At 35.7% G+C, this 25,883-nt stretch overlaps 1 protein-coding gene across 1 annotated transcript in view; it reads left to right on the forward strand.

The window, feature by feature from the left end:
* Positions 1-1,215: 1,215 nt before the first annotated feature.
* The window catches only part of LOC129254242 (DDB1- and CUL4-associated factor 11-like), a 35,612-nt gene continuing 10,944 nt past the window's right edge, over positions 1,216-25,883 (forward strand). Inside the window, exons 1-12 of the mRNA XM_064095635.1 lie at positions 1,216-1,311; positions 3,451-3,467; positions 6,286-6,371; positions 7,421-7,452; positions 7,939-8,031; positions 11,500-11,564; positions 13,436-13,639; positions 16,117-16,160; positions 17,163-17,289; positions 17,920-17,977; positions 21,666-21,851; positions 23,027-23,180. Coding sequence (XP_063951705.1) covers positions 1,216-1,311; positions 3,451-3,467; positions 6,286-6,371; positions 7,421-7,452; positions 7,939-8,031; positions 11,500-11,564; positions 13,436-13,639; positions 16,117-16,160; positions 17,163-17,289; positions 17,920-17,977; positions 21,666-21,851; positions 23,027-23,180 — 1,162 coding nt within the window. The remainder of the gene's footprint in view (positions 1,312-3,450; positions 3,468-6,285; positions 6,372-7,420; positions 7,453-7,938; positions 8,032-11,499; positions 11,565-13,435; positions 13,640-16,116; positions 16,161-17,162; positions 17,290-17,919; positions 17,978-21,665; positions 21,852-23,026; positions 23,181-25,883) is intronic.

Genomic DNA, 25,883 nt, shown 5'->3' on the forward strand with positions numbered 1-25,883 from the left:
TTGTCAAATTGCAGTCAGATGTCAAATTTATTCTTGTCATTAAAGAATTATTATCTTGACCATGAACATTATTATTTACTGTCATTATCATCATTAGTCATGATTACAACACATTACCAATATATAATACTATTTTTCATAACTGATGTATTCTTTGTTTGAAAATTCTTGATAATGGTGACAATTACAATTGATGACACTGCTAGTACAATTACTACTGCTGCTGCTAATGTTACTGGTGACTGGTAGTATTGACCATTAGTGTCATTAAATATAAAAAAACAATTGAAACATCTATAATTACTTATTTAAAACAAATGAAAGGTCAAAATACAAAATGCCTTGAAAATGCCTTGAAATTTCAAGGCTTAAAATCCTCAAGGCCAAGGCTTTGAAAAAGTAGGCTTTAAGGCGCCTTAGGGCCAAGGCCGAGCATCAAGGCACAACAATACTGATTAGTACTAGGCATTAGACAGGTCCAGATTTGAGGTAAAGTTAATGCGCTAGCCTAAGCCAGCCCTAGCCTAGCACATGTCTTGCAATAAATGGCAGCTAGTTTAAGAAGTGTTTAAGAATTGTATATATACAATATATATATATATATATATATATATTATAGAGATCTAAGCCTGTAAGGCCTATGTAACTATGTAAGGGTACCGGTAATTTGACGATGCTAATTCATTCTGAGCAACGTGAATGCTTGTACGACCGGCACTGGTCGAGGCAAGTCCACGCGCATGCGTACTATTAATCCGAAGACGCAAGTCATGAATATTCATATGTTGGTCCAGAACTCGGTGGGAAAAATAATTTCGCCTCCGGGCCGGAGCCTAGGACAGGTGGCTAGGACTCGTCCGTGTAAATACTAGTCAAACATATACTCTCCAATATGGGGTAGAATGGGGTCGCAATAGCACTGAGGGTGACCAGACGTCCGTATTTCCTGGGATCGTCACGTATTTTGTCCGGGCGTCCCGACATGCGACAAACCCTTCCCGGCCCCGGGACGCCCATTTGTCTGTTTGTCCAGTATTATTTTTAGAATATTGAACAAAATGTAGATCTAGTTAATTTTAGAAGTAAATTTTCATCAAATAACCAAAAGATGACGAAGCAGAGACAACAAATTGATAACTAAATTTTTGCAAGTTCTGCGATGATTTTCTTGCTAACCCAATTATATTGCAAATGAACTGGCCTCTACCTCGAGCAATGTTCGTGCAGGCTCCACTTCACTACCGCTACACTACGCTCCACCTACCCGAACATCGAGACGGCGAACCAGTTCGGATATACCGAGTCACAAAGGTGGGATGGAAATCGTGTTTATCATAAAAATTAAAGAAAAAAAATATAACGAGAAAGATGAATAACTTAATATCTTACTCTACACCCGTATTTCACTCCGTGTCCATCCTCCGGTTATCCTCAAAATTTGTGATTTTGGGCCAGTATCTTTTTCCTCACACGTATTATTCACGGCCGATTTCAAAACATCGCATGCAATCGCGATCAGTTTGACTTGCGACCTGCTATGAGTATTAGACCATTGACAATTCTGTACATCATGATGACTTTGTTGTGAGCTCGTCGTTCATGAAGAGACTGCCACCGTAGTTCTTTCATCATCTGAGTGACACTGCTGTAGCTAGGAGAGAGTAAAGTCATGGCAAAAGGTTTATCACTAATCAGAACCGCAATGCATCATGGGATCGAAATGGGGGCCGTTAGCTACATATAGCTCTGCAGCTCTGCGTACGCGCACTGTGGACTGTCCGTAGGCGTAGTGCGCGTGCGTGGAGCTAGCTTGATTGCCCCCTTTCGATCCCATAACGCATTGCGGTTCTGATTAGCGATAAACCTTGTGGCATTATCATGATCCAAGTCCCCGGTGACTCGGATCCACGGACAATCTGGATCTGGATGTAATACAGTGCAGGACCGTTGGGTATAATGCACCGGGTTAGGAGAGGGCGCAAATGAGTTTAGTCAAAACGTAGGTGGCTTTCTTCGATCTTGGCTTTAAACACCTCTGGTGATGTACTGCTGACAACTTCGTTAGGGAGTTGATTCCAGGCCAATTTTGTATTCACAAAAAATAATTTCTTAACTGCTCTGTGTTACAATGTCTTATTGAGAAACACTTGGAGTTATTTGTTACTTGTCTCTCTACCACATTAGTAGCATCAAAGTTTACAAGTTTCTTAGCTTTGATTTTACGTTTAGGTCTTGCTTTAATTAGGAATTTATCAACAGGAAGGGCAGGAACCAACCCCTTGACCACAATTTTTCACATCGTACAACATGTGGCCTTATCGTCATCTATTGATCCAAGACCCTGGGGACAAACTGTTGAGTAACTTGAGACACACCTCCATGATCAATCAAGGCTCAAGTATCTTTCTAACACTGTATATCATGGAGTTGTCTAGGCCTGCTAGATCTAGATCTAACATTAGGCCTAACAATGTTAGAGTCTAGACCTAGATCTATGGAATCCACGGTTGGAAGATTTTCAAAAGAAATCTATTGTTCGCGATGCGAAATGGTGGGAAAGCTTCTCACTGAACCGGGAACTTCCTTTCACCACACGTTTATCTATTGACACAAAACCTACTGACACAGACACTTTTTCAATTGAAAAAAATTGTCATCTTTGTTTCTTTTCTCTCATTCTTATGTAGATCTAACGTTAGATATATTCTTCCAAATAGTGATCAAAATCACTAAATAAAACAAAAGTAATCACACTAAAAAATTGTAAAACTGTTTAATTTTTCATCGTCATCCAAGTCCCCTTCCTGTGTTGAGACTGTCCAATATCCTATAAGAGGAGACTTAATTGGATAACGAGAAATTGCTTGATTGCTCGCAAGACCCCTGTTACTCATTTCCCTAGCCCTGTCAAAATTGTCCAGCAAGAGCTGCACGCAAACTCCCACTCCGCTAGCAGCTCCATGCACCGCCAGCGCCCAGATATACATGCACAGAGCTAGCATGCACCGTACCCACTGTACCGCGATCCCGTTCCGTAGATCCTGTTTTTCACACCGCCCGTTATATGCTTAGTTCCCAAGACCCTGTATTGTCTCACCTGCGAAGCAGAGTGAGACTATAGTATAGGTGCCGCTTTTCCGACGGCGGCGGCGGCGTCAACATCAAAATCTTAACCTAAGGTTAAGTTTTTGAAATGTCATCATAACTTTAACAAATATATGGACCTAGTTCATGAAACTTGGACTTTTAAGGTAATCAAGTATTACTGAATTTCCTGCCTGAGTTTCAAGTCACATGACCAAGGTCAAAGGTCATTTAGGGTCAATGAACTTTGGCCAAGTTGGGGGTATCTGTTGAATTACCATCATAACTTCGAAAGTTTATGGATCTGATTCATGAAACTTGGACATAATAGTAATCAAGTATTGATTTTGATCTTTGTTTCATCAGTTTGGAAGAATATACAGGTGAGAAAAGAAAAAAGATGACTATTTTTTGTAGTTTGAAAAAGTGTCTGAGTCAGTAGGTTTTGTGTCAATAGAAAAAAAGTGTAGTGGAATGAAGTCCCCCGTTCAGGGAGAAGCTACACACCGTTTTCCATCGCGAACATTAGATTTATTTTGAAAATCTTCCAACCATGGATTCCATAGAAAGATTGCTGATATTTGAGGTGTGTCTGAAGTTTGTCCCCAGTGACTTGGATTACGATCAGGCCAAAACCATTCACTAACGTGTGCTTACTCTCCAAGGAGCGGAGCCAGGGATTGTGCCCCATTCATGTGTGTATACCGCGGTCAACATCGCAATTTTCACCCCCGAGATTTCTACTACTACTTTCCCTGTAAAAGATCTAACGTTAGATCTAAATAGAGGCCTAGCCGGTACTACTGTTAGCCCTAAATCATGAATGGTAGGGGGGCCCTAAACTAAAGCTATGCGGGTTCCAACTTTGTTAAAGCTATGCACCACTCATCCCGCATGCAGTTTTTAATGGCAAATAAGCACTCTGTGTGTGAAACTGTCACTGCAGAGTGACGAACGATTTCTATTCAATATTTCTACAGAGGCGTTCTCTAAATGCTGAGAAAACCCACAACTGTTTGGAATGTTTGAGTTATATATGCTTTAATTTCATATTATCCTATGATAATATGAACATATTTAAGAAATTGAGGGAAGCACAGAAATTACTACTTTTTTGCACGATAAATTGAATGCCTACGTAGCTTTAGGTCCCCCCATCATAAATGGGCTAGAACTTCATTTCCGACATAGAATATCAATTTCATTTTTAAACAATTATACATTAAAAAAACCAAGAAACATATTTTGAGAAGATTGGGAAAAAACTTGCCGATGTTTAAATTGCTATCTTGCTTTCTTTGTTAGTAGCTAAGCTACGAGACGCTTGTAGAGGGCGGCAGACTCAGCAGTAACTACTGGTATTCATTTGACCTAATTTTTCGTCTTGCCTGCATAGCAAAGCAAGAGTTCAGGTGCCGCTTTTCCAACGGCGGCGGCGTCAACATCGAAATCTTAACCTAAGGTTAAGATTTTGATATGTCATCATTACTGTATTACTGAACATCCTGCTTGAGTTTCAGGTCACATGACCAAGGTTATTCAGGGTCAATGAACTTTGGTTGTGTTGGGGGTATTTGTTGAATTTCCATCATAAATTTGAATGTTTATGGATCTAGTTCATAAACATTTTACATAAGAGTAATCAAGTATCACTTAACATCCCATGTGAGTTTCAGGTCACATGACCAAGGTCAAAGGTCATTTAAGGTCAATAAACTGGCCATTATGATTTTAGGGGTAATTGTTGTATTGCCATCATAACTTTTGAAAGTTTATTGTTGCATTTCAGAAGTTGGGTATGCAAACAGGGTGGCGGATGAACAATTTTCCACACAGTGCCATGGATAAATTGTTGCTACATTTCAGCTTCTTGACCAAATTTATTGAGTAATATCTCATTTTGAAGCTAGAACTATAGGCTAAATAGATTACTATAAATTAGATCAATACAATATCAGGAACAAAAATTGTAGCACATTAAGTTTGAAGTAACAGGGGTGGCGGAGCAGGTGGATGTGGTGAATGATAGAATGTTAATTAAACTTAATTAACAACTTGATATAATATGTAAAATGACTGTCAGCCTTATATTTCTAAGTCTAAAAGCAGGGAACAACTAAATGGTATTAAAATTTAACAATTTTGAAAATATGCAGGAATGAAATACATGTGTATGAAAGCTCTGATCTGCAACCTAAGCGAACTGGAGAAATTGGGTGAATTATCTATTTTGTAAACTTTATTTTTAGTACAAAAGTTGTTTATCATTGAAACAAACATTTCTACCCATGATATAGTCATTTTGCCAAGCATATTAACAGTGCCTGCATTTTGGCGGCAAAAATAAATATTGGTAATTAATAAGTGTAATTAATAATCATTCAATTTTTGTTACAGATTTAATGATTGATGTTTCAAGATTAAAACTGCAAAACACAAGGGTGATCCAATGTTGCATTAACTTTTGACACTATTTTATGTGCAGCAGGTCCAATTTGAGAAAAACACCTTTCAAAACTCATATTTACATTGACGTCTATGTAATAATTAGCTGCTAATTAGTCATTTCAAGGAAAAATAAAGGTATTTGAGACTTTAAACTTTCATTATTACAGAAATGACTATACAGAATGGTAATACCTATATCATATAAAAAAAAAAAAATTGGACCATTTTTACCCTGTTCGCGAAGTTGGACCACCTTATGACTAGGACGTTATGACATGCGACCTCATGGTTCTACAAGTATTTCATGAACCATCTAAGAGTAATCAAGTATCACTAATCATCTTGCATGAGTATCAGGATTCAGGTCACATGGTCATGTGAAAAGATCATTCAGTGTCAATGAACCTAGTACCGTTATTTAATGAATATTTTTTTTGTGAATGATTATTTTATGGTCGTTTTCAAAGTCAGCAGGTGAGACTGCCAGATGCTCTCCACTTGTTTTGTAATTCAGCAAATGGGTGAATCTATAAAACAATTATGAAACTATTATAAAAAGGCTGAAAAATAAGCAATAATTGTCCATTTGCATTGAATTTGTGGTCCAACATTATACTGTATAGGACATTATAGACGTCATACTACTTTTGCTTTCACATTTTTTATGGGAGTGGGATTGAAAAAAAGAGTTCTTTTTTTTTAATTATAATAATTTGCTTTTTTTTCTTTCTATATTTTATTTTCTTCTTTTAGTGGTCAGATCCGACTGCTCTCTCCCCATTCTGCTGGTTTTCTAGACGATAGTGATGATGATGATTATATTGAATGTTGTCCTGAAAGTAAGTATTTTTGATGTCTCAAATCTGTTAGATTGACTTGCAGAGGGGAAGTTTGTGTATGCATGCATATTATAAATGAGAACATGTAACCCAAATCCATTGTACATCATAGAACTAGTAACTAACAGAGATATCATGACTTGATAAAAATTTATGTAGGCCTACAGGGATTACCAAAAAAAGTTTTACATATTGACAATTCTCTACTCTATTGACAATTCTCTACTCTACATTGACGAGTGGATACCATGCGCGACCAAAAAAACACGTAAAAAGGATGTCTTTTTCAAGATAGGGAACGTTACGTACATAACGTAATAAGGTTGTCAAAAGCACTAAAATAATGAAAAAAGGGAATCTATTTTTTATAGGAAAGCTACGTGTTTAGGGCCAAATTGCCGAGGGTATAAAAAATCAAGACAAATGTTTTATAAAGGATGTATTTTTTGCCTCGAGTCAACAGTACGTGTTTAGTGTACGATTTGCGCGAGTGGGGCTGTATTTAACCCAATGATGTAGGTAAAGGTAAAACCGACGACCGACGTCTGTGACATAACAATTGAAATATCGCTGTACTTGTTAAGGGGTTCAATTCAGGGAATACTTGCCTATAGTATCGTTTTGTTTCCAATACTAAGGGTAGGGTTTCACACGCCAATACTTGTTAAGGGGTGCATTTTCAGAATATGGAAAATACGCGTTTAGGTTGCTTTTTGAGATCTCATGGTCGTGCGTGGTATCCACTCGTCATTGGAAGTGCCCCCCCCCCCCCCCGGGTTCTCTACTCTTGATACATTGTTTAAGTGATAGGAAGTGAAAGCCATTTTAGAGCTACATGTAGATTGCTTTCAGGGAGTGGATAAAATGCATCTTTTGTCAAGCTGGGTGTAATTTCAGTAGACAGAAATATAAGTTTCTGATTGTGGTGGTACATTAGTGTTGTTTGGAGTAGTTTGAAGTAGTACATGTAGTATTCTGTAGTCTTAGTAGGAGTAGTAGTCCTCTCTTCAATCTCATAACCAAGAACGAATTGTATCTTCATATTTCAGGCGATCCTTCACCTGACACAAGCAAGATTGATGTAAGTTCATAAGTTTGCAACATTATATTCTGTAAAGTATATATGGGAAATGTATTGCCTACACTTGTCATTCTGTCATTAATTTTTCAATGTTTAACAGGTATACCCTTTACTTTGATCATTTAGGGGGGGGGGTGTTGAGAGAGATACGTATGTCATTACCCAATCACGTACAGTGTATATAAGAGAGGTGTCTGGTGATTTTTTCAGTGTTGATATTAATAATATATGTGATTTGTAATGCGCCAAATCCACTCGGCAGAGTGCCCAACAAGGCGCAGTGAAAGAAAGAGAAAAGTACAAATATGATGGTAGTAGATTTTAAAATTCTATTTTATAATGTCATCTTGCTTCTTCTTTATTCCTTCCTCTTTTTGTTTTTCACATTTGAAATGTGCATTTATTACATAAATAATCTGAAATTCACTAATACAATCCTTAGTAAATTTATCAATCTTAATTTCTTGCATATGATTCTAATTGTAGACAAGTGATTTGAAACAGGAGATGCTGATTCAAGCAGGCATTACCCATAATGCATCACTCCCAACATCTCATGTCACACAGATGCTTCACAAGGTACGTTCTGTCTGCTCACCGTCAAAGCAAGAGGGAATACCCTTCAATATTGTATCAAATCTGCATTCTATTTTACTTTGATAGAACTATCTGAATCGGTAATGTAATGATTTCCATGAAATCAACTTCTAAATTATGTGCTCACTAGCTTTGCACATGGAAAAACAAAGCAAAACAAAACTCGCACACAGGTCATACCTTGTACCTTGTGTAATGACAGCCTGGGTTTATATGGACAAAGTGCATTGTGTGTAGAATCTATCAAAGCAAGGATAGTTTGTTTACCTATTGCTGCCAGAGAAACTGCAAGTCATTTAAGATGCCCCATGGAGGATTAAAGCCACTCAGATTATTATTTGCTTTGTCAAAGTGGACTGTCATGTTGTCAGATTTGTCTATTTTCATTCTAGTTTGTTTATCTTTATTGCACAAAAGTAATTTGGTGTAACTGGTCGATTTGAAGCAACAAAGTAAAAGTAATACTTGTGTGTTAGATTACAACTAATACATGGATACCTGGTAATAACAAATGCTATACTTTACAAGGTGATATTGGGAGGGGAAGGGTTTGCAGAAAAAAAAAATTTAAGGAATTTTAGCATTGTTTTGGGAAGTTTTTAATGCATATGTCAGACAAACAAATGATCCAAATGTTGCTTGTTTCCAGTCTATTGTAGATAGATAGATAAATAAAATGGTTTATTAAAAAGATCATCGCAGCCAAAGGCTGAATTGTGATCAATTTTATAAACATGCAAGTTACATATAAAGTTTTCATACAAAGTATTGTAACATTTTCTAAATGATGCGCAAACCTATTATGTAAACTATTTGATCTTAGAAGAAAAAAAATGTCAGTGGAGAAAAAGAAGAATGTAGTAGTAGGTGAGTGAAAAGAAAGAAGGAAACTAGACGAATGAAAATGGAAGTCATGAAGATGTAAGGAAGTAAATAGAGAGAATGGAAAAGAGAGGAGAGAAAAGGAGGAAAAACCAGGAGAAAAGGAAGAGAAAAGAAGAGATCGCATTCATCAAATCTTGACTTGTACACACCATATCCTATCACTTAGAGATAGTAGCAGGTAAAATTCAGTGAGATTTAAAAACAATAAAAAAATACAGAGTAAAACAAAATTAGATTTATTACATGTTATTTAAACGATTAACAAAGTATGGAAGAGAGCTACTTTGGAAACGTTTAGGTTTGCATTTATATTGTTCATATTTCAATTGTGATCTTAAAACATAATTACAATGCTGTCTGAGAGGAAAACAATTTGTAATTGTGGATGCTTGGCAAGAGAACTGGCAAAGTCAATACATAACTGTTTTCGTCTTGCCTCTAACGAAGAAATATTGCATGTTTCCAATGCTTTAGCATAGTCTTCATACTGGCATCCAAGCACAATCTTACAAGCACGTTTCTGAATATTTTCTAAAGCAAGCACATGGCTATTGGATAGGTTGCCTTTGTAAACCAGTACTCTGTAATCTAAAATTGGGCGAATGTATCCTTTATATATTAGAATAAGTTTATCCAAGGGGAGTCTACTTTTTAAGACAGCGAAGCATGTAGTATTTTCTATTACATCTTTTTATAAGATCTGATACCTGCTATCCCACTTAATTTAAGATTGTATAAGAACACCTAGTACATTGGCTTCATGAATAAAACTTAAATTATTTCCAATGAAATTTCTTTATAAAAAAAACTATTATTAGTTATTATTTTGTTGAGAATGTTGTTTCTTCTTGTGGGTTGTGTGACAATTTGTTTGAAGACATCAATGCTCAAAATCTGCAGAGTTTAAAAATTGTTAAAATCACCTAAAATTGAGATGCCCACTTCTGGGTATCGAACGAGCAGGCTATCAATAACTGTAAATAGATGATCAGAGTATAGCTGTGCATTTTGGCTCCTTGTTGGAATGTAGATAACATACAAAATCAGGCTAGATACGAATCGCGGTAAACGAGGTGGTCTCATTTGAATCCATAATACTTCTACCCCATCAGGAACCTGAATATCAAGGACTCTTGCCTGAAGATACAATTTGACATAAAGGGCTACCCTCCTCCTGAACGCCCTTCTCTAGGTTTAGAAAAAGTTGAAAAATCAGGCAATGAAAACATTTCTATAGGGATATCATTGTGGAGCCATGTTTCGGTGATAGCTACAACATCTCACCTGATAGCTAAATCATCATATTTATTTCTTAATGATCTGCAATTGGTGCAAGACTGTGATACTCGATCAATCCTAAGTAGGTACAATGATGATGACGATTCCTTCCTTTGTCGTCGAGGTGATACTCAAGGTCTAATAATAACTGATATCGGATTTGATGACAGGGGTCGTTGTTTACTGATACCTCTCCGTTTTCCTCGACATGTATGTTTCAAAGAAATACCAAGATCTTTAATAAGCTTTGAAGTTTGAGGAAGAACTCTGATATTACAAGACGATCAGAGATTTTAAAGTTCTTTAACAGGGTCAACAGTCTTTGGCCATGTTGGGAGAATTTGTTGAATTGCCATTATAACTAAAAGTTTATGGATCTAGTTCATGAAACCTGGACATAAGAGCAATCAAGTATCACCAAACATCCTGTGCAAATTTCAGGCCACATGACCAAGGTCAAAGGTAATACAGGGTCAATGAACTTTGCCCATGTTGGGAGAATTTGTTGAATTGCATAACTTTGAAAGTTTATGGATCTAGTCCATGAAACTTGGATGTAAGAGCAATCAAGTATCAGCAAACATCCTGTGCAATTTTCAGGTCACATGACTAAGGTCAAAGGTCATTTAGGGTCAACAAACTTTGGCCATGTTGGAGGTATTTGCTGAATTGCCATCATAACTTTGAAAGTTTATAGATCTAGTTCATGAAACTTAGACTTAAGAGTAATCAAATATCATTGAATATCCTGCATGAGATTCAGGTCACACGACCACGGACAAAGGTCATTTAGGGTCAATGAACCTAGTTTTTTATAATCATATGATTTTTTTTTAATAACTATTAAATAGTTGTTTTTCAAAGTCAGCACTGCTGCTATATTGAATGGAATAATGCAGGTGAGACTGCCAGTGGCGCTCCACTTGTTATGTATTGGGACCTTGAACATAATTTCAGGGGATAGCATAGTTTTTTTTTTTTGCCTTATTTGTCCTAGGCTCAATGATTTTATGACATATATATATCTATATTGCAAATAATCAAATTTACATTGCAGATGGTAGACTTTTTATGTTACATGTATTTTTTTTTTAAAAGTCATGATAATAGGTTAAAGGTCAAATGAAAAAGAGGTTATTATTGCCTTTCACCCTGTTATATCAATATTCATATGTCAGAATTTGTGTGTGTGTGTGTGTTTAATCCTTGATGAATCCCAGAACCAAGGTGTTTTTTAATCTAGTAAATAATGCATTTTAAACATTTGGTTTATTCTGTTTTTAACAGAGGCAACTTGGAAACTGTTGCAGGAAAGGATTTACCCATAATGACCGCTCTCAGGTTGGGGCAGTGTAAGTATTGCTGAGTAAATTCTGATTTGTTCTGAAAGCGAAGATTAATTAACACTTTGTTAATGCTGTTGTTTTTTTAAGAACAGATATGTGTCATTTATGTGTTTCACAAGATCTACATTGCCAAATGTGTTTCCTGAAAGAAACGATAAAGTTGTAATATTATGGTGTGGAACCCGGCAGATAATAATATTTTACAGCGAATACCACACAATGCTTTGAGCTGGGCATTGTGCTATGTGCCTGTAATACAAGCTTCATAGGGGAAGTTACAAATAGATGCAGAGGTCCAAGGTTCAAGCCCTGGTCACGTCTTTTGGATGGTAACGCTAAAGGTCGGTCCGAGGCCTAAATAATCATATCCGATTGATAAACGTCTGTTCAAAATTTAAACATATGCTCTGAAATCTGTATTAGTATGCAGTCTACTTGCATTGATGATATTATGATTGTAGCCTTTGTAGGCATCACTGAGAAGACAAAACAATATGATCTTCTGTGAAAATGATAAGCATTATTAGGTGATGAGGTAGCTTGAAGCAATGCAATGGCAATTTTTTTTACTAGTTGGAAATTAATCTGATAGACTCTTCACCTTTAAGCGATTCATGTTGATCCCATTTACCTTAGTGAATCATGAGTGAAATCACAATGCTCATATGAATGATATTGAACCTTAAACTACATTACGTTTAATACTTGGGTGCTATTATCTTACAAATTTGGCACCTAGCTCTAATGCAATTAGATTAAACAAAGCCAATTGTAATGCAAGATACAGATGTGCACTTACTTCCATTCATTAACACAAGGCAGAAATCCAGACTTTTTATCTTCACTACCATGACTACAATATGGTAAGGGTTCAGACTGTGTAGGGGAGGTGCAGCACAGGGGAGGGGGGGGGGGGGCTTTTTATTATTTGGCAACCATTGATATTGACTATTTTATCCATCAATAATATTCTTTGAATAATGGGTAATTGACAGGGCACTGCTTGGCCACCTATAAGTCTTAAAAGCCTGTTCGACTTCTACAAAAATCATAAGGTGATGCCAAAATTTGGCTAAGGTCACAACCCAAAAAAATTAGCCTGCTCGGCGACTGGGCAGCAAGTTTTTAGCCAATTTTGCCCATGCACCGAGCAGCTGAATGAATGTTCAACTTCATTGGCCTTGAGTGATGGGTTATCGGCAGGGCACTGGGGGACTGCTCGGCCACCAATAAGTCTTTTTACAGAGCGCTCGACTTCAACAAAAATCGTTGGGCTATGCCGTAATTTCAGCAGTGCCCGAGCAGGCTTTTAATCGGTTTCGCTGCTCTGAGTTGTGACTGAAGCCTTACTGGTTCAAAGAAATATGACCACACCACCCCTGTTCTCACGGAGTTACACTGGTTACCAGTTAAGTACAGGATGAAATTCAGAATCCTTCTCTTGACCTTCAAGGCTGTTTATGGTTTAGCTCCAGGATATGTGACCTCCCTAATAGAACAACGCCGTCTACATCCTGGCTTGCGCTCATATGGTACTGGTGTCACTCTTCATGTACTGATCACACACCTTAATGGATATATAGAGACTGCCTTTTCATCTATTGCTCCACGCCTTTGAAACTCCCTTCTTCGCTCCAGGAAATTGACAACATTGAATTCTTCAAATCGTCCTTCAAAACTCGCTTATTTCAGCAGATTTGTTGTAATTAGCTTAATTGGATAAGCCTGCGCCTATGAATGTATTTTTACAGAAAGAAATGTGGCGCAATACATGTATAAATGCTGTGGATTATCATCATCTTATTCATCAATTTATTTATGTAGAGGAGATCAAATTTTTTAGTGATTTATTGTGTAATGTGTTTATTTGAATACAGTTTTCTACCAAATCACCAGCGAACTGTTGCTCACTTTCCTGCAAAGGTTTTCTGTGGAACATATTCTATGGATGGTTCTGTCTTCTTATCAGCTTGTCAAGATCAGGTTATCAGGGTATATGATGTCAAGAATGGATACTTTAAGAAATTCAAAGAAATCAGAGCAAGAGATGTAGGATGGAGCGTTCTAGATACAGCCTTTAGGTGAGTGAGGTTTTACTTCTGTGTAAAAACAAAAATGAGAAAGACATTGGTTTTTTGCAGTGATGATGATGTTGTTGGCAGGGTTGGTGGATTTAAATCATGATTTACTTTAACATGATTTAAATCAATATGATTTTTTTTTTAATAATTGATTTGAACACTTCCATTGAAACATGTGTAAATGATTTACAATTTTTTTTGTTTTTTCAATTCAATTCAATTTATTTATTAGGTAAAAAATCACATGAGTAGATATATACATTGTAAAATGTGAGGATCAAACACCCTAGGAAAGCCAGAGGCTTGAAAAGCAGGGGGATCCATGACAAATAGATTACAGCGATACAAATAGTAATGAAATACAGCAAATGAATTACAGTAAGAATAAAAAACATAGGAAATAACAATTGAAATAATACATGAAACAAGTTAAAATATTTAAAATACCTGACAAAACAAGATAAAACAAAATATATCATATGACTGTTTGTTTAGATTTGGTTTAATTAAAGGAATCACTTGTAAGTGGCAAGAAGATGCTGTTTAATTTTAGCTTTAAAAGAGGTAACGGAGTCATTCTTTTAAGTAGCGTGTCAAGACTTCCAAAATTGAGCCCCTTTGTGTTTAATTGAGTTCGTCTGTCGTAGTTTTAAGCGTGAATATGGAACAAATATATTCTTTCTCTGTCTTGTATCAACACTATGTTTTTTATCAACCGTAAGAAAATAATCACTGAATATAGCTGGTAACATGTTATTCATATATCGAAACATAAAGAGTGCTGCCTTTATTTTTACAGTATCAGTTAAATTGGCAGTGTTGAGTTTTTTTAATAGAGGTGGAGTATGGGCAAGATAGTGCGTGTTAGAACATAGACGAATGGCTTTCTTTTGAAGTACAATTAATCTGCTTAAATGACACGAGCTGGCTCCTTTGTGGCAGTTTTATTTTTTTACTCAAAAGAGAAAGACTTCATCAACTTTATATCATCCAAACATGAATAAATCCTATCTACTCAACACAATTGAAATCAAGTCAATAGAATCGGGTTAATCTTGCAAAAACCAAAGATGTACATGTAGCCTATATTGCAGTTAACACTTAGACCCCTACTCCACTTTTATAAGTGGACTTACAAAATTTTCCCTGTGAAGTTTTTTCTTTGATGATAGTAAAAATAATTTCTTGTTTTTAATGTCACAATCCAAAAGTGTTTTTAGAGAGCAGTTTTAAGAACATGTAAGAGTAAATAAATGGTTATTGGCAGTTCTTTTATTTTGATCATTCACATGAACTACTTTTGCCACGTGTCAAATGGAAGATTAATATATAATTAATTGATATAATAAATATAATTTGCAAACTGAAAACAAAAACAACTTTTAACACTACATTAAGAAATAGTTAATTAAGTAGCAATTAGTATCAGTTATAATTAATGTCAGATTGAATAGAATACTTATTTTGTAATGTACATGAAATTTTGCTGCAGTTTGTATCCTCTGATTCAAAAGTAATCAAACTCAGTAAGTGTATGCTTCTTATGTATCACACAAATTTTTGGAAATAAAACTATCACAATAACGGTTACAGTCCGTAACTCTGAAGGTTCGTTATTCCGCAGGTTTTTATTCTGAAGGTTCGTAATTCCGAAACACGTAAATTGCCTGTACCTCGATGTTCGTTTATCAGAAAATGAAGTGTTCGTAATTCCGAAGTTTTGTTAACAAAAAATGAAATCTGTGGCGAAGCTGAGAAAACGGGAAGGGCAAGCGGGGGGGGGGGGGGGGGGGGGGGGTGGTGGAAATACTGTTGCTGTTCAATTGTTATAAGGATGGGAAGGCAGGGACGGCAGAATGTATTTTTAATAGGGGGGGGGTAGCCAAAAAGGGCACTTATATGTCAAAGGTCATTTTGGGAACTTTGGTCATGTTGGGGATTTGTTGAATTTCTATCGTAACTTTGAAAATTTATGGTGCTAGTTCATAAAATCTTGACATAAGATTGATAAAGTGTCTCTGAACATCCTGAGCGAGTTTCAGGTTACATAACCAAGGTCAAAGGTCATTTAGGGTCAATGAACTGTGGGTATGTTGGGGGTATTTGTTGAATTACCATTGTTACTTTGAAAGTTTATGGAGCTAGTTAAAAAACTTGGACATAAGAGTAATCAAGTATCACTGGACATCCTGTTTGAGTTTCAGATCACATGACTAAGGTCAAAAGGTCATTTAAGGTCAATGAACTTTGGCCAGGTTGGGGGTAATTGTTCAATTGCCATCATAACTTTGAAAGTTTATAGATGTAGTTGAACTTCTCAAGTTCTCCTTCAACTTCTTGGTTTGTGTTAGCCTCTCTCAAATATAGCACTCCTCTGTCATTTTGAATACATTTTTTTGTGATTTTATGAACTAGTGAAACCATGAATGTCTATTGACTTTGAATACATTATTATTTTCATCATTTTTATTCTACAGTCCTGATGGCAACTACCTCATATATTCTAGCTGGTCTGATTGTGGTAATTATCACTAGTATTCATTTATCCTTTATTTACCCAAATGCCTCATCTCACATACACCAGTCAGTCTTCAGTCCTGTACTACGTTTGATTTCTCCTCAGTTATTTGGTTTGGTTTGTTCACAGATTGCCAGTGAATGGAAAATATTATTGCACTTAACCCTTAAAAGGTCCCCCCCCCCCCCGCATTGATGTTAATTTTTTTTTACGGTTGAAGATTTAATGCTTCCATATGATGATTTATATTTCTTTGGAGTTTTGCACACCTTGTGATTTGATACCAAATTTGCATGCCCCTCATATACATTTACATAGTAACTTCGTAAGGTCATATTTTCACATGGCACGTTAAAAAAAAGAGATATTTTGCACTTGTTTGTGTGTAAAGTAAATTGGGACAGGAATGAATATTTGATAGAGATAGTGTTTTATTGTAATTCGATCCAGTGTAGTTGATGTCATTTGTGAATAGAATAAAAAAAAAAAAATAATAATACTTGCAGTGACAGTGGGTCAACTGGTCAATTGATTAATAATATGTTATAGAAAAAAAAGGGGAAAAAAATATCTTTGACCAATGTGACCAACACTGTTGGTACAAAGTGGCACCCTGACAGGTTTTGTTTACCAGTATATTCTATTCAATATAAACCAACTGTGTTTATTTTGTGTACAATTTAAATTATACGATGTGACTTTTCAGGGATATGTTTTTACTGTTGTATTTGTTAGTTCTATGTTTTGCCTTTTGTTTTATGATAACCATAAAATGTGAAGATTTCATAAGGAACCTGATTTTGAATTTGAATTCCTGAGAACCAAAACTTCCATTCTGGTTCACTATACAATTAGAGGTTTTAAATTATGAGTTACAGTTTTATGGATATTATTGGTAAAGTTTTCCAAGATTTTTAAAGATGGTCAGTTTAGCTGGTCTATCTTGAATAATAAAGTGTCCCTTTGGAATTGAAATATATATGCTTATGTATTTTTGATGTTTAGTACACCTATGTAACATCTATGGTGATTATGATACACACACTGCCCTCAACCTGCATCCATCAACAGAGGGCCATTTCTGTGCCTTCTCTGTCCAGTTTTCTAATGATAATAAGGAGATATTGGCTGGGTGAGTCCCTAAAACCTTCATCATATTTTATCATTAATATTTCAGTCATAACAAGAAAACTGACTCCACACTGATGGACGGTATGTGATTGGTTATAATGTAATAGCTTTTGTCAGTTTGAATGGTATGCTGGTGTGACTAGGTTGTGAACTAAGATAAGATTTGCACATAAAACATTATCAAGTAATCAGATATGGTGATTATTACAAGGTTATCCTCAAAATGGTGCACTTTGTTCAATTGTTGAATTTAGGGAAACTCTACCTTGCAAATGAAGGGTAACCAAATTTGTTCATGTGTTCCAATGAAAAATGGCCATAATGATAGGTGAAATGGTAATTTATGTGTCGACTACTTTTCTACCTTGAGACCGCTTTTGTTTGTAATCAGTCTTCTGTAAATGATAATGGTTATAATTTACAGCATGTATGATTTATTTTCTTTTTGAAGAAATCAAATAGAATGAAAGAAAGAATAATTATTATTTTGAAAGGACATCTACTTGATAAATGATCAGAAAATAAAGCAATCTATTCGTACCCTTTTCTATTTCCTACAAATTTTTACTCTCTGACTCTAATTTGGATCGCATTTTCAGTTTCTGTTATTCCTTTAAATTTCTGCACACAGAGCCAATGATGGTTGTTTATACATCTATGATAGAGAAAAGAATGATAGAACATTGAGGGTAAGTGAATATACATTTATTTTAAATTGTACCCTTAAAGTTTCAAGAATACTTGTGATAAAAATGACAAAATCCCAAGTGGGGATTGTCTTAGTTTTTGAATAGCTATTTTAGTTAGACTTGTAATTGGTTGCAATAAGGGGACAGAGGTCACATGGTAAGGTCAACTCAAAGGTCATTTCAGGTAAAACGTCAAAGTTTACCTGCAAGACCTCACTTTTCAACCAATATTGGGTTGTAGCTGTACTAAGGGGACCTGCATCATGTTATAGCGTCTTTGGAGGTCATGTGATATGGTTAAGGGTCATTTTGGGTCAAATGCTCAAAGTTTTTCCTGCAAGACTCTTTTATGACAGATAATTTTGCAACTATCATGCAGTTTTCAACTTAACTTTGGTGATAATAATAATAATAATAATAATGATAATGCTAAAATTTATAGGGCGCTTTATATGGATGTTTCAAAGCGCACAAGTGGGCTGACTAAAGTAAACAAGGAATCCATTGGGAAAAAAACAAAAAAACCTATATATAGATGCCAGTGTTGAGAAAAGGTGATTTTTGAGTTATAAATACACTTAAACGCTTTTTACACAGGATTTTTTAGCTCATCTGGGGCCTGTTGCAGAAAGAGTTGTGTTTAAACGCAAGTCAAAATATCAAGCGCAAGTCCCGAATACGGGCGCTTCATTGGCTGAAAATCAAGTTGCGCAAGATTTTTTGAGTTGCGTTTGATCGCAACTCTTTCTGCAATGGGCCCCTGGCCTGAACGGCCAAATTTGCTTATTATGCTGTGGTGTGGCGTCCGTCGTTTGTCCACAATTTCAAAATGCTTCTTCTTCGTCATTTCAAGTCCGATTTCAATTCTGTTTGCTTTATATGATACTAGCACTAGGTGGGGGATTCAAAACTTCTACACAGAATTTGAAACTCATAAAGTATGCTAATTTATGCGCATTTTTCAAAATTCACAAAAAATGCTTCTTCTTTGTTGACTGATTTTGATTTTTTTTCATTAGGTTCACCAAACTCGTACATAGAATTTTGAAATTTTGACTAGAAAATTACTTATGCTAACTTATGCCAAATCTATTCATAATCACAAATAAATACTTCTTCTTTATTTGTTGACAAATTTTTATTTTTTTTCATCCATCTGGTAGAGCGTCAAGAGGGTCACCAAACTTTCACACAGAATATGGACATTTTGACTAGAAAATTATGCTAATTTATGCAAAATTTATTCATAAATCACAAAAATTGCTTTTTCTTCATTTGTTGATCAATTTCAATTTTGTTTGCTTCATACAATAGCTCTAGGTGGGGATTCCAAATTTCTACACAGGATTTTGAAACTCATAAAATATGCTAATTTATGCATATTTTTCAAAACTCACAATAAATGCTTCTTATTTATTTGTTGACCGATTTTGATTTTTTTTTTGTTCCATCTGAGAGCTACATGAGGTTCACCAAGGTTCTACACTGAATTTTGACTCGAAAATTATTTATGCTTGTTTATATGAAATTTATTCATAAATCACAAAAAATGCTTCTTTTCTGTCATTTCTTCATCAATTTCAATTCTGTTTCCTCAATTTATGTCACCAATATAATTCTCTACAGTATGAACTGGGCTGAAATTAAAAATTGTGTTAAATTTCTTTGTCAGATGCCGGATGAGCTGCACATCATTGATGTGCTAGTTTAACCCTGGACTATGGCTAACCCCATTCTTTCCTTATCCTGTTCTTAATTTTTTCCTTTTCACACACGTCAAATTTCTGCCTAATCCCGGCTAAAGAAATGCTTGCTTATCTCAAAAATAATTGAGTAATGCCTAACTATTGGTAGCCATGCTTGAGTGCTTATCTCTGATTGGACAACAGCGCTGGCTTTGTTGCCCCTAGGGCATAAATCTAGCATCATCCTTTGCTTAGCCAGGTTTCTTTTTACACTAGCTATCTTAAAGGAGAATGAAACTCTGGGAGCCAGTTAGCTTTTGTGAAAGCAGAAAAATCTAAGAATAAGATCAACAAAAGTTTGAGTAAAATAGGACTAGCAATAGAAGAGTTATGAGCATTTGAATGTCGAGATCACTAATGCTATGGAGATCCTCCCATTGGCAATGCGACCAAGATCTATGATGTCACAGATGAACAACTCTCCCCTTTTGGACACTGAAAATATACCCCAAAACATCTCTTTTTGCTCATTCTAATCATATGACAAACGATTCATCAATGATATAATGTTGTGAAACCTCTGTACTTGTCCTCTCAAAAAGAGAACACCTCACCTTGTGATAGACTCTATAAAAGTGAGAATATAAATGAAATAAGTACTAAAGTAATGAGGGAGTTGTATGTGTGTGACATCACAGATCTTGGTCGCATTGCCAATGGGAAGATCTACATGGCATTAGTGATCTCAATATTCAAATGCTCATAACTTTCTTATTATTCATTCAATCTTCCTCAAACTTTCAACAATATGTTTTTTTTTATTTTTCTCTTTGATATGGATTCAGCTGGTTTCGAGGGTTTCATTCTCCTTTAACCCTGACTATCACTTTTAGCACCGCAATTGCTTGGCTAACCCTGCTATTTGCAGGGCCAAATAATCTCATACTATAGATGGGTTTAGCCCTCTTTGCAAAAACGCTGTTTAAAAACAAAGTGGGCTAAGCGTAACCCCGTACTATAGGTGGGGCTAAATGGCAATTTAGCCCCACCTATAGTACAGGGTTAAGGACATTTTCACGTTTGTAAAAACCATATAAGTGGAACTGCATGTTATGGTGCCGTCGAAATTCATGTGTTAAAGTTTACTTGCAGGACTATCTTATGACAAGTAACTCCGCACATGTTGTAATGGCAACCAAACTCGGGTGATAGATGCACTTGGGGTACATTCATGTTATGCCTTTTGTTGATAAGGTCAACTCAAAAGTCATTTCAGGTCAAACGTTAAAGTTTGCCTCTAAGACTCTCTTATGACAAATAACTTTAAAAACCATCACTCACTTTCCAACTAAGCTTGGGTTGTATGGACCAAGGGACCTGCATGTTCTGGTGCTGTTAGAGCTCATGACATAAGGTCATAGGTTATGTGATTTCATCTATGTTAAAGTGTTTTTCAACATGATGAATTTTTTTTTACTCCCTAACGCTTCTTCAAAAACTCTTCTTTTTTTTTCTCTCTAAATGACACTTCATCTTCTGGAGCCTTCAGATAGACTGCACCCACAAACACATTTAACATTCACACATGTAATATATTAGTACAAAAATGTAATTTATATCAAAGGGGTGGAGTAGGTGCAGGGGAAGGTGAAAGGGAGTAGCATTAATGAAGTAGTCCTTCTTTAATTTCATTTGATATTAATTCTACACCTGGGGCCCGTTGCATAAAAAACTCTGCAAATTTTTTGCCAGAGTGTTTTAATGTGTAATTTTCAATGGCATAATTTTGTTTGCCAGAGTTTTTGTTCATTTGCCAGAGTTTTTTTTATGGCAAAAGTTTTTTGGGCCCCAGATATTTAACAATTATGTTTGGATACAATTCTGTTGTGTGGCAAATGAGATTGCGATATTTCTAGTTGCATGTATTTTCACAAGTGGGCGAGACACAATATCGCCAATACCTTGTTAGAATAATCTGTCAATTTGATTGCATTGTCTTGCAGATAGAGTCGCATGAAGATGATGTGAATGCAGTATGTTTTGCTGATAGTTCATCACAGATCTTATTTTCTGGTGGAGATGATGGTCTGTGTAAGGTCTGGGATCGACGCACATTAAGTGATTCTAACACCAAACCTGTAGGAACTCTAGCTGGTCATATGGATGGTGTAACTTACATTGATTCAAAGGTAATTGTAAAACTCCTCTGTTCTAGTGTTTAACATGGGAAATTGACAGTGTAGCTCTTGGAAATATTTCGAAAATATTCTTGCTCATGATGGTCATTTGCTCATAATGAGGTGGATTTGTTCATAATGAGGTGGATTTGTTCATAATGAAGTGGATTTGTTTTTAGGGTGTGGGATGGGGTAAAACAGATCTGTAAAAGCCATGTCACATAGTTCTGTGCAAGCCTTGCGGGTGAGTTGCGGACAATCACACGGAACTAACCCGTAACAAAGTTTTGAGCATGTTCAAACAGCAAATCAGACATGTGTGCACTCCTGCAGGCAACTGCATGCGAGATATTGTCATTGGGAGTGACCTGCAGTAGCAAAAATTGTCACCCGCAAGTCACACACAAGGTTTGCATGGAACAATGTGACAAGAATGTAAACCTTTCTAAGTTTTTTTCTTGCCTGCATAGCAGAGCGAGACTAAAGGTACCGCCTTTCTGACGGCTGCAGCGTCAACATTGAAATTTTAACCAAAGGTTAAGTTTTTTTTTAAAATGACATAATAACTTAGAAAGTTTATGATCTAGTTCATAAAACTTGGACATAAGAGTAATCAAGTATCACTATACATCCTGTGCGAGTTTCAGGTCACATGACCAAGGTCAAATGTCATTTAAGGTCAATGAACTTTGTCCATGTTGGGGATAATTGTTGAATTGCCATCATAACTTTGAAAATTTATGGATGTAGTTCATGAAATGTGGACATAGGGGTAATCAAGTATCCCTGATCATCTTGCACAAGTCTTAGTTCAAATGATCAAAGTCAAATGTTGTTTACAATCTAGGGTCCATTATTATTATATGAATGGTGTTTTTTTGTAAATAATTTTATAGTCGTTTTCAAAGTCAGCACTGCTGCTATATTGAATCAGGTAATACAGGCAAGACTGCCAGAGACGCTCCACTTGATTTCATGAAGAAAAAGGAGTTCATACTGCAAGGCCCTGCATTTGTTTTCAGCTAAATATTTGCTTTTGAGCACTGTAATCAACTTTGGCATGAGCTGATCTCTTGAGTGAAAGTTTTTACTTTTAAACTTTGCTTTATGTTATGTAAACAAATCGATAATTATGCTTATGTGATTTTATTATTGGAATTGAAATATACAAATCTTACAATTATTAGGGTGATGGTCGTCATCTGATAACCAATTCCAAAGATCAATCCATAAAGTTATGGGACATGAGGTGCTTCTCACCTAGCAATGTAGTGGAGGCAAGCCGACGAGCAGTTGCTCAACAACACTGGGATTACAGGTGGCAGCAAGTACCAAAGAAATGTAAGTTTTGTCTCACCTGCATAGGTGCCGCTTTTCCAACCCTGGCCGCATGGTTTATGGATCTAGTTCATGAACCATCTAAGGGTAATGATCACTGGACATCTTGCACGAGTCTCAGGTCACATGGTCATGTGCAAAGATCATTTAGGGTCAATGAACCTATTATTTTAGTATCTGAATGGTGTTTTTGTGAATTATTCATCTAAGTTGTTTTCAAAGTCAGCATTGCTACTGTATTGATTCGCATAAGGCAGGCAAGACTGCCAGAGGACTGCCAAGACTGCCAGTTCGACTCGTTTTTATATTCCAGATTTGGGAAAGCTTTCCATTACATGTTGTCTCGCAATTTAGTACTGCGACTTCCTATAATTTTCTAAAAGTTCTTGGATTTTTGCTTTTGAAATTCAAGGTGATATACATGATAACATTGCCAATCTACAGTTAGCTCTATTTCTTGAAATCAATGGTTTACTGACAATTGATCCAATACCACTTAGTCTAATCTTCAGATGGGCTAACAACAATTGGGCTTAAAGGGATGCTCCAGGCTGAAGATATTTATATTTCAATAAATAGAGTAAAATTCAAAGAGCAAAATGTTGAAAATTTCATCAAAATCGGATAACAAATAATGAAGTCATTGAATTATAAAGATTTGCATTATTCCGGTGAAACAGTTCTAGGCATGTCTTCATGAATATTCATTAGGTGGGCTGATGATGTCATATCCCCACTTGTTCTTTTGTACCGTATTTTATTATATGAAATTAGGTTTATTCAATTTTTTTTACCAGGAACTAAAATAATTGGATTGACAACTTATAAGTGCATTAGTTATTTATTGCTGCAACTTATTTCATCATAATGGAGACACATCATTTACACATGTATGAAAAAATGAAACAATTATGATTTCATGTAATAACATAAGAAAAGGAAAATGGGGATATGACATCATTACCCTTTTACCCCCTCCCTCTTTCATACTTTTTTTTCTTGCTATTATTCATAGATATGTCTGTATTGTTAGTTTGCTATTTGGTGGCCCCTTTTTGTCTCGCCTGAACGAAGTTCGGCAGAGACCTAGGTATCACTTTTCCCTCCACTAGCCCTACCCTTCCTAGCTACAGGCATTAACTGATGCATAGTCTGTTCAATTATCCATTACCATATTTCTTAACTTTTGATCATATAAATCATAATGAGTGGTTTCATAGACTAAATGGACATTAGACAAAGTGTGAATTACACCAAACAGTCATTAGACCATATGACTATTATAGTACTAAATGATAATTAGCCCTACTGGTCATTAGACCAAATGGCAATAAGACTGAGTGATAGGTAGACCATGTGATAGTAGCCAATGTGGGTGTAGCCCAAATGAATATTAGACCAAATAACATGTAGATTAAGTGAATATTAGACAAAGTGGAAATAAGCCAGAGTGGAAATTGGCTGAAGTGAAAATTAGACTAAGTGGTGTTAGACCCATTGGGAATTAGACTAAATGGTTTTAGTCCAACTTGTCATTAGATGAAATGGATATTAGACCAAGTGGGAATTAGATGAAATGGACAAGAGACGAACTGTTTTTCAGACAGAATCAGTCAGACTGCAGGTCGGACAAGAGACGAACTGTTTTTCAGACAGAATAAGTCAGACTGCAGGTCCCTATGCTAATGAGCAAATAGGCCAGATTCATCCTAATCCTCTCGTGGCTGAATCCTCCTCCCTGCAAAATCTTGTAAATCGTGAGATTTTCTTTCTCAAAGAATTTACCTACTTTATCCTCAAGTCAAATTAAATATCTTTGCACAATTGGACAGAGTAAATGTTTCTCTTTCATATTGGTCATTTTTGTTTAAAATATTTTGATAAATAGTGAATTTCAGGCCTGAAAATGTGCATCAAAACTGAATTTTCTTCCACTGTTTTCTTTTGCAAAATGTGCAAAACATTTTATTTTGAGCCTCAAAGATATCTGTATCACCGTAAAGCTGAATTTGTGTACTTTCTCACAATTTTTCTCTTAATATGTGGCACCCTTTAATTGGGTCAAGATCACACTTTTACCACCAAGGTACAAGACGAGATTTCTAAAATTTTGGAGTAGCATGAAATCTAGAGTTCTGATTGGCTGGAAAAGGCTTTAAAACAACAAGCGCGGGTAATTTGATGAGATTACCACATGGGGAGTATGGCCTTGCCGTGAACCCAGCACTGGAACCGTTGAGTGTGTAGTCTCTTTGACCAATCAGAGTGCAATATTCTTGTTTTCAAGCTGCTTTATGTACTTAGCTAATGAAAAGTGTGATCTTGACCCAATTAAACCAATTTATGTTTTGAAACCTATACCATTTCAAAGCATAGATATTCTGCTTGATCATGATCTAAAATTCATTTGGACTCAAACAAAAATAAACTGTAAAAATAACAACTTTTGTCAGGTGATAATAATTATTTTGTAGCATGTTTTTGATCAAAAGTTTCACCTACATTACAAAATCTTTAAATAAATTCAAACACATGACCTAAAAGAATGATTCTTCTTCTTTACAATGATACCAAATTCATGAAATTTGATGTATATTTAGAGTAACAATAACAAAATTAAAAGATGTGTTTTGGTTTGCACCCAGCTCATTAAATATGCAAAATCTCTCTAGTCATGAATATCACTTGGATAAAAGAAGCCACTTT

This window comes from Lytechinus pictus, chromosome 2, assembly GCF_037042905.1.
Source record: "Lytechinus pictus isolate F3 Inbred chromosome 2, Lp3.0, whole genome shotgun sequence".
Classification (NCBI taxonomy): Eukaryota; Metazoa; Echinodermata; class Echinoidea; order Temnopleuroida; family Toxopneustidae; genus Lytechinus; species Lytechinus pictus.